A 10,864-nucleotide genomic window follows, 5' to 3' on the forward strand; every position below is an offset into this window, starting at 1 on the left:
AAATATATTTATAAATTATAAACAATTTTTAAAAATTAATGTTAGTTAAAATAACGATCTATGATTCAACACCTAATCTAACATGAAACGATGTCTCTCAAGATTAATGTGATTCGACGTAGGAGAGTAAGTACATATAATCATAAATCATTATTGAGTATCTCATTAAGACGCCTAATTTCACATCTATAGATTAATATATCTAATACCTAAAGATTACGATATATTTCATTTACAGAAATATTGAATATAAAACATATTCTCTTAAAAGTAATTGTTGTTATTTTTTTTCTATGAAATAAAATTTGATTGAGAATATTAAAAATCAAGTACTTCAAATATCTTGCCCAAGAAAAGAATCGTGAATATTTCATTTGTGAATACAAAAGAATGATTAATTGAAGTTTAATTAATTGATTTATAATTATTTAAAAAGAATATTAAAGATTCGTGAAAATTTCAATATTTTTAATATTACAATAATGATATTAAATAACATTTCATAAAAGTGTTTAAATAATTTCATTCTTTATATATATATATATATATATATATAAATATTATATATGGATATTACAATATCATAGTAATTAACAACAGTATTTTAACTTTATAAAAAAAATATGTAAAATTTACATGCATTCAATATGCTAAATAATAGCTATGATATTTTATGTAAAAAAGCTTGAATAAATATTTATTTGTTAATAATCCATTTAATATAATACTCATATAATGTTTCACATTATTTGTATTAAACATGTTACTTCTATTTATGATTAAGTCATATAAAAAGAATTAATTATTAATGATTAATGAATCAATCAAAATTTCATTTACGAGGATTGAAAAATCATTTAAAAATACCGCCATTAACATAGTATATATGTTAGTATATAGTATATATAGTATTATATATAGTATTATATATAGTATTCGTTAATATAAGAAACATCTAATGTTTCGAAAAAAGTCGGAAACATTCCTTCGTTGAATATTCAACGATAAAAAAGAAGAATTACGCGCAAGGACGTCGTATTCTCGTACAAGCGTATAAAAATGCAAAGATGTGCGTAAAGGAAAGAAAAAAAAGAAGGATAAAAAAAGAAACGTGCAAGAGGAAGAATCGGTTGATCTCGCGGAGAACCGCGAGATCGTGGCTTTCCCACTCGCTATTTCGTGTTCGTACCTGCGTGCCGAGTAGCGCACCGGTGGTAGCCGAAGGTAGCCGAACTCGACCGAAGGCCGAGCCGAGCGCGAACGAGTTGCTCCCCGCCACAGTCTGAAATCGGCTAGCGTGACGATACGACGTGCGGCAACAGTCGTTTAATAGTAATAGACCCGATGCCTTATATCGTTTAGTTCTCAATATTAGTACATCATTGATTTGAATAATACCGCGGCTAACCGAGTGTTAGTGTCAGTGTCGAAAAAGAAAGAGATTTTGTGGAAAGAGAAACAATTCAGTCAGATTTTCGGCGTCCAGTGTAAGAAGAAATTCCGTTGTCACGATGGCAGCCCACGAGCATCATCGGGCTGCTGCTGCTTCTACTCTTGCTATTTTCGCATTGTTACCGTTTATAGGTGAGTGTGTTTATTAAATAATAATAAAATCAAACGCGAGATAGCTTCCGGACACGTGTATATTGCCATAAAGTTTTTGCACTTTCACCGAAACACCAAAGTCACCGCGGTATTCCGGTTGGCACGCGATCGCTCAGCAGGTGGTTAACCATTGCGCAGTGCCGTGGAATTCGAGAGAAATGTCTGTCGCGATATCGTACGTTGGAATTCGATGTAATATGTACGATCAAATTCGTATAAGATTCTTAAAATCGTGTAGGAGATGCGAAGATTTCCATATTATTACTCCGTCGCTATTATTACTCCAATATCGATGAAGCGCGGTAACTTTGCATGAATTCAAATATTTCGAGCGTCGCGAATGCGTAACCGTCGTTGATGCACCAGCGCTATACGTGGGCGCATTTTTTACTACTTACGTGACTATGTATATGTATATATAGCATGAGTGAGTAACGTTTTTGCTTACACCTGTGATATTCACAAGTGGTTATAAATACAATTTATTACCTAGAAAAGAAGGTTCATTAACTTATTGTTAGTATGTCAAAACTCTAATCTATGATATCGTAATTGAAAGATAATATTTATCGATCGATGAATCATATTTTGATACGTATCGGAAAATATTACAAGTGAAAAAAAAATTCACTATCTTTCATATATAGGATTATTAACAAGAAACTATAGGATATTTCAACATTTTTTGCAATCATATTTTTTATTTTTCATTAGCAGTAGATATTCTATTTCTAGTACTGCTTTCGGTACTTTTTGATGTATCAAACGGCTCAATTTCTAATTGTTCTAAAGATCGCAAATACCAATTACAAGGTTTTCCATTTTTTACGAAACAGCAGATTTGTGTTCCAGGTATAATCTCAATAGTGGGTTGTATTAAGAACGAAAGAGAGACATCTTGTGAACTTAGGCTTAAGCAAAGAGACCGACACCTGAGCAAACGATCCTCTTGCACCTGTACAGTCGCCTAGGCAATAGTAAAAGAAAGGTGCACCTTGCGCGGAGTCGGCTTTCCGCTAACAATAACCTGACCTCCAAGGGACCGTCTGGGCCCTCTGGTCGCGTCCAAGGGAATCAGGGAAACGTTACCTGAAAGTCAGGCTCTGTTGCGTCGCCTTTGTGTTGTTCGAGCACTTTCCGTAAAATTACAGCGATGGCCTCGCTGGTGCAATTCTCGAATGGTATGGTGCAAATTGTCGTCAGTGAAAAGAAAAGTCATGGTGGTGATCCGTTCGTAATTTTATTTTTCTTTTCGTTTTCTATTATTCATTTATGATTCAACTCAATGATGTCCTCGTACGTTATCGCTCCAAAATATTCGGATAATGTTTATCTTTGACTAGGAAGAAATTTAATGGAAAAAATTATACGAATAAGAGGATATGTTTTGTTTTCGTTTTTCTTCTTTGAGACCGTTACAGTTATGCGTAGTAGAATATTAATAATAGAATTAGAGTTAACAATTGTAAAAGATTAGGAAATAATAATGCTATCAAATAATGCATCCGCATAATGCATTATTTAAATTTATAGTCTACTGGTTTCATAAAAAGATAACATTATTTTTAGTTATTAGTTTTTCTAATTTATTTTAAGATTTTCTAAATTATTAATGAATTTTTCTTATTGAATTCCTTGAAGTTAATATTTTATTTCTAAATTATCTTGTGTAACATAATTTAGATATAAAATATAAGCAAATTGTACATACATATTTAATTAAGACTTTATTTAGAATTTAAATTAAATTTCTTCCTAATAAAAAACAATCTTTACAATACACATAATGCGACATAATATTATTAGCACAAGAGATTAATTTGTCATTCTGCTAAAATTTACATTTTATCATCATAAATTCACTAGTGAATAGTTATGAAGTCTGTCTGCATGTTCTTCTTCATTATTCTCCGACCTTCGTCTTCACTTCATTATCATTTAATTTAAGAAAGGAAATATAATATAGCTAAGTTTTTTTAATAAGATGATTCAAATATCATATTCTTCTAATTAAGAAGATTCTATCACATCTATCAATATTTAATTTCTCATTAATTTGTTAAAATTCATCTACTATGATCATCAAATTTTAAATATTTAAATATATTCATGACTGATAGTCCTTACATATTAGGTTGTTACATATGAAGTAGTCAATTTCTTAAAGATGTAAAATCACTTAAAATTAAGTGACATCATGAAGTATCTAATCTATTTTTTGCATCTCAATTTAAGTAAATCTAATCTAATATCTACAATTTGAATAATAATTTATCAATTGTTTTATTATAAACAAATAAACTAGGTATTTTGAAATCAAATTCGAATATTTTTTTTTACAACTTAATCCTTCGTAGTATGAAAAATTTAAATTGGCTAACGAGAATACAAAAAAATAAATCAAATTATTAAGAATAATTAATTATTGTTATCCTAATTATAATAATTTTAATTCTTCGATTGATCAAATATATTGAATATTGAATCAAACTTTGATTAATATTATTTATCTTCAACAAAACTATAAAATTTCAAATTCTTTTTAAGAATTTGATCATTTCATCTGCAACAACCTAATATAACACGTCTTCCACCGTTCTTTCGCGTTCATCTTCGTCTTGTGGCCTCCTACATTCATCCTCATCCATCTGACCGCTCTCGCTTTAGCTCAGTCCGGTTTCGTCGAGTCGCCTCGGAATCACGTTGTTTTTTCCCTCCTCCTCTTTTTGTCCCGTTGTCCCTTCGCTTCTACAAGCGTGCCTCCGCTCGCGTACCGGTTGTAATTTATAAATGGCCATCGTGGTGCATGTGAGAGAGAGAAAGATGGTAGAACGGTACCGTTTCGATAGACCGTTTCACTTTCGAAGCGGTTCGTAGCAACGCGGTTATAAGAGCACGATAAAACATGCGGTTGTATACAATGGAACTTCATTTACATATCTGAACTTTATTTTTTGGTACGAAATTTTTGTCAATATTCAATTGAATTGACTATACCTCAGTTTTATTTGAACAGCATCTTCAATTTTGTATTTCGTGTCATGCTGAGGATCTTATTCTTCTGACGTTATAATTTATAATAGTAACTTTATTTATATAATTTAATTATAAATTTTATCAAATTAAAAATTCTTTTTATTATGCATTTTTCGATCGATAACGTAATCTACTATTATCAGAATTCAAAATTTCGTGCCAATTTAACAAATAGTAGGAGTTGTTTCAACTTTTTAGAATCATTAATTTAATTGATTTCCAAATCGTCGTAATAGGATGCTATGAACAAAAACAAAGAAGTACCACGATAATGAGGCAATAGAATAATCTAATGATAGCATTAGGATTCGTAAAGTTTTTTTATTGTCAAATTTCATATATTTCATTATTAAATTTATTATTTGAGTCAAGAAAATTTATCGTGCTTGTCACTTATAGGTGTAAAATTTTGTTAATAATGCATAAATTGTGAGGATTCTGGCTACATGAATTAACTTATCCCCCGACGGGTTCGGTATAAATGGAGTATACTTTTCGTGAGTCGTATATAAGTTCCAAGAAGGCGTTAGCCCGCGAGTTGTTTCCTCTGAAATTTATTTGTCATTGTTCGAGGCCCTGCTATGACTTACAACAAGGAGAATACGCATCTGCATTTTTCTCTCAATGCCCCCTCCGGTTTGTGGTAGGTACAAAGAGGATCGGTTCCAGGGAGAAAGTGTCGCAACGACAATACTACGCGTCCAAGCGTGAATACAACGAGGAAATAACATGCATAGAAGGTGGTCCACGTCGTGTGGAGGTGGAAATTTTGACGAATTGTTTCTTAAAATATTCTTTTACGAAGATAAAAGTGCCTTATGAACATATTAATGGCCACTTAAATGCATATACTCGAGTCGTTTGAAATTTGATGGCAGATATAAAATCGTAAGCTTTCTTTATTATGATAAATATTTAAATGCGAGAAATCTAAATGGAATATTCGTTGCTCGAATGAATTAATTTATTAGGAGATATTAATATTAATTTGAAGAGTTTTATTCGTTTTATTCTTTTTATTTATTTATTTTTTTTTTTTTTTTAAGAGAAGAGAAAAAAGGAAATTAAATTCATTTTTAAAGAAAGGCTGGGAAGATTCATTTTGGTTGGAATTGTTATTAATTATCTCTTAGTTATCTAGTTATTGATTGACCTATTTAACACATATTTTTGCAGGAAATGAAGATTTTTTTTAAATGAAGTTTTAATATGAACTATTAATTATTGGCAGAAAGTCAATATTAGAAGAATATTAATTAATGGAACATTTTTTTTTATTTTTCCGTCAAAACATTTTTAAATCCATTTAGATCTTCGTTATTCGTCACGTTATCGAAAATTTTAGACATTCACAATAGGAATAAAAATCAAAGTGTAGAAAAATGAAATTTACACTTATTATTATATATAATTATATAATTATTATATATCCAAACGACACAAAAGTATTATAACTTAAAAATATTTATTCAACGACGTAATTAATACTTATTCTGAAGAGGTTCAAAAATTCAGCGATTCCTCCATTCAAAACAACCCTTCGAAGAGGTTGTCAAACCTCTTTATACCCTCTTCGAGCCTCTGTATCGCGTGCTCTGTCCAAAGAATCCTTCGCGATTACCTTAAGAGTTGTTCGAGAGAGGAAAAAGGAAGGATGGCGCGAGGCAATCGAGACTCTGAGAAAAACGTTGGATGGTTGGAAGATAAACGGGCCCGGAGCTGACCTTTTCTCGTCTCAGCATTGTAAAACGCGCGATGCCACACCAGTCTTTCGCGTGCAAGGGAACATCCTCTTCGTGTATTCTTTTTTTTTTTTTTTTCCCCTCTCTTTCCAAAGTTCGTCATTGCACGAGAGAGAACGATCCATTCGCACGGGTCATCGATCCTTTCTCATTCTTTCTTTCTTTTTTTTCCCCTTTTCTCTCTCTCTCTCTCTCTCTCTCTTTTTCTCTTCGTGTCGCATTGTTACGCGGTGACCCATTGCCGCGGAACCCATAGATATATTCCGGGGCCATTAAAGTTCCTTTCTCTCGCTTGACCCACCATTATCGAGCCGCATAAATATAACGATGCAACCGTGTTGAACGAAAACGCTTCCCTTGATCCGGTATAAAACCCATCTCGTGAACGAACTCTCGAAACGAAAATTCTGAAAATTAACGAACGGGAACGTAGCGGAACTTGAGGTACCACTGTGTGGAATTTTTCTTCGAATTTACGGGAAGAAACGGCAGCGAATGCAATAAAGTTGGGGTATACGGTTAGGGGAATGTGGCGAAAAAGGATGGAGGAAGTTTAGAGTTTACTCGCGAGAGTAGCCGTTGATTATGGCTGTTACGGTAGCCTCCGTGATAAAATATTCCTGGGGAAACCGAGGGACTGCATTGTTGGCGCCACTTAATGAGTCCTCGTGGTTTCTTTCTCCCTTTTTTTTTTCTTCTCCCTCTTTTTTTTATTAAGACCAATATAGTGACCGTCATCGTAAAAAAAAGGCTAGTTTTCAACTGGAAGGGGAACGATGAAGGGATTAGTCGATTGTGCGAGGGTGTTATATATACGGTGGAGAGAGGAATATCCCTCTGGTCTGTCCATTTCGCGTTTCCGTTGCCGATAATTAGCGATTTTTCGACAGGAAATGAAAAACAAACATAAAGCACTCGCGTGGCTCGTTTCAACAACGCTCTCTGGTGAAATAACCGGGAAATTGAGAGAGGATCCATCGGTGGAGGGAACGATCGTTTTGCCTCTGGTTTCATCGCCTCGAACAACGGAATTTCGATGGAATTTAGAGACCATGGATGGTTACGCGTGTATTTCTAACGTCGATGCAACATATTCGCAAAGGGAATCGATCGAAATACAATTGAATATTTTGATTTTAGAATCTGAATTTAAAAGATGGAACTTATATAGTGGAATTATATAATATAGGTGTATCAATTTGAAGCGGATAAAATAAATAAAAGACAAGATTAATTTAATCTAATAGAAAAAATGGAAAAAGTAACAAATCATTATAATTATTACACTATCGATGAGAGTATAATGAACATATGTATGTTATTTTCCACTGCAATAAAAATCATAATCATAAAGTAAAGAATAAAATTATCACGTGTATATTTGAAGTTAGATATTAAAACTGATAAAGTTGATTTATATCTCATATATAATCTACGAATCTATTATTTAATAATTATAATAAATTATTTATCATTAATTCAATTACGCGTTATATTTAATCAATAATAATTTGAAATTTTTCGTATTTCAAATAATTTAGATATGGAATGACCTGCATTCTTGATTCTTGTATAAATTATAAATTTCTCGTGTTCGTTTAAAATTGAAAGGGAACTGGAATGCTTATACATCGGTTTTTTTTTTTTTTCTTCATTTACATGGTTCGAAATGAAAAGTTATTTCAAATGAAATAGTGATTACGGTTCTCGGTATTGAGTGTTGTAACATTTAATGAGATAGTAAACTTCGAGTGAAGGTGTTTTCCTGAGAGGATAGAAAAATGATAGTATTACTGATGCATTAGAGAACTATTCATTTGAAAGTCCAACATTTTCCTGTAAGGTTTTTTAAATTATTATCCTCGTGATAATTAATAATTTATTAATTTATTTATTATTTTAGATCAGGTCACGTATGATATTATTAAATTAAGTTATTTAATTTTATATTCAATTTTAATTTGTACTTTGTTAATATATTATTACTTAATCAATAATGAAAATACGAATGATACATAATTGAATTACATAAATTCATATAAAATAATTATTAAAATAAAAATTAAAATATCTTAATTAAAAGTAACGCAAATCGTCCACTACTCAACAAAATGTTGAGTCTCAAGAAAGAAAATATTATTTTAATAAATGGAAATTCTCTTTAAAATTAATCATTTTAATAATACCAACGATAATAATCCCAATTACTCGATCGCATTAACAAATTACTCTTAATTAAATTGCAAGGGAATTAAAAAGTAAGAATAAATTACACGAATCCATCCAAAGCGGATCAGAGGAAAGCGGACGAGACCAAAGACAGGAAAAAAGAAGCAGAAGACATCGATCCCCTCGAGAACAAAGACAGAGAACGATAATTTTCGTGTGATTAAGCATGGACCACTTAACGAGTCAGTCGATTGACAGGGACACGTTTTTAATTACGATTTCTGATATCCATAATCGATATTTCGCGTGGAAGAGGGGGATGGAGCGTCGAGGAATGTTCAATTCGCGCGTACCAAACATTAATCAAGCAACCGGAACGTCGAAACAAACGAGAAGAGAAACGGTGTGGAACAGAGATACAAAATGAAATGGAAATAGGGACAATAATGGTGGCGCGATTCGTTCGAATAATCGTCGAATAGAAATAATTTTCACTTTATGCGTTGTTCTCGCGGACAACGGAGAATGATCGATCGCGCTGTTGGATGGAAGTCAAGTGTGTTCACATTTCGTATCTTATCGAACGAAGGAGAGAAAGAGTAGGTGTGCATCGCGACGAGATAATTCTTAATCAGCGATCAAGGCTCGAGGTAGAATTACGAGCTTGTTTTCGTCGACGAATGGTCTTTTATTAAGCTGATGTTTGTGTGAAATTTCTTCGAAATTCCAGTTTGATCATCTGTTTCTATCGATTAAAACTAGAATGAGAAGATTTTTAGAAGATTTAGGATTAGCTCAAGGCAGGATTATTTTGCGTCATTATGAGAGGAAATGTTAAAAATAATTTTTAGTGTAATATAAAAATATTGAAAACATCTGTCATCAAGTATTTTGTCTTTTTAATCTTTATATCTATGTCTCTTTATAAATTTAAATAATAATATTGAACAGTAAAATAATACATGCAAATTATTAGTGGTTTAGAAAACTTTTTTTTTTAGTAGGCTTCGTACATAATTCGAAATTAAATCATTTCAGGATTAAAATAGGAGAATGTAATGAAATTTTATAATTACTTTTTTCTTTCATTTTTAATAATAATTCTTCAAAAGATGACAGTTGCTTCAATTTTAATTTTTTGTATGAATAAATTTCACAAAATTATTTTCAACATTTGTAATTATATAACATTCATAACTACAGTCTAATCTCATGATTGTAAGTGTTTATCTCACGACACGTTCTCTTTTCTCGCTTGTGTCTTACATTTAAAGTATACTAATCCCTATATCATCGTTCTCTGTAATCTTTCTCGAGAAATTTTATTCTAACCGCGAGATTTCGATAACACAAGAGATTGAATAACACATTTGAATTATTTAAACTACGCAAAAAGAAATACAAAAAGAAAGAGAGAAAGAGAGAGAGAGAGATTTTGTGTTAACGCGTTTATTATGAATATTGTTCCTGTTTTGTATTGTTATTAATGGGAAATATCGATTGGTAGTGCCAGTATACGATGTATATAGTTGGACGTGTGAAAATTTGTTATTTTTGCTGAAAGCATTGCGCCACCGTTTGCACGAATCGTATAGAAAGCTCCATTTGCGAGTATCTAGTGGCTATTAGCGAGCAGCTTTGAACGATACAGATTTATAGTTTATATACATAAATAACAGTTTTTGTCTATTTTATTTTGTTCTATTCCGTGAGTAAAAATTTTTTCTTTTTTAAATTTCAATTCAATTCGTTTTACATACGATGCTGATATATTTCTTGCAATAAAATTTGAAAATTTGAGAAAGATAATAAAATAAAAAAGAAGTATGAGATTATTAAAAAAATTTTATAAAGATCGAATACAGGAATGTATTTAAAAATAATTTAATATATCACGACATCGAATAATTCTTAAAAAAATCTCATTTTTATTTCAACTATCTTCGAAAAATCAAATTTCCTATAAATTCAATCCACCTATCGCAATCCAAGATTCCCTGCTCTCCGCCCAAAAATCTCCAATCTTCAATCCCCTCACCTCCATTCCCTCAAATCTCGAGGTACTTCATTACCATATCCCCGACTGCACCTATTTCTCGAGAACACTGAAGCGTCTTTCCGACACGAAGACTCTCGTCACCGAATGTTGCAACATTGTCAGCGAATAACAGAGCGTCAAACGAACCTGACGACGCCTTTGTACATCCACCAAGCACGCGACTCCATTTGACTCTTGTTCGCGTTTCGTGACTATTAAGTTTCCAAAAGTTTCAATGCGCTTCCTCTCTCTCTCTCTCTCTCTCTCTCTCTCT

The 10,864-nt window shown here is 31.9% G+C and overlaps 1 protein-coding gene across 2 annotated transcripts in view; it reads left to right on the forward strand.

Moving 5' to 3' along the window:
- The first annotated feature begins 1,259 nt into the window (after nucleotides 1-1,259).
- Nucleotides 1,260-10,864, forward strand: part of LOC102673913 (fasciclin-2) — a 166,164-nt gene continuing 156,559 nt past the window's right edge. For both annotated transcript variants that reach the window (XM_006620793.2, XM_006620795.2), the window contains exon 1: nucleotides 1,260-1,584. In XM_006620793.2, the coding sequence (XP_006620856.1) occupies nucleotides 1,512-1,584 (73 nt within the window). In that variant the 5' untranslated portion in view covers nucleotides 1,260-1,511. The remainder of the gene's footprint in view (nucleotides 1,585-10,864) is intronic.

The sequence above is a fragment of the Apis dorsata genome, unplaced genomic scaffold (assembly GCF_000469605.1).
Source record: "Apis dorsata unplaced genomic scaffold, Apis dorsata 1.3 scaffold_530, whole genome shotgun sequence".
Lineage (NCBI taxonomy): Eukaryota > Metazoa > Arthropoda > Insecta > Hymenoptera > Apidae > Apis > Apis dorsata.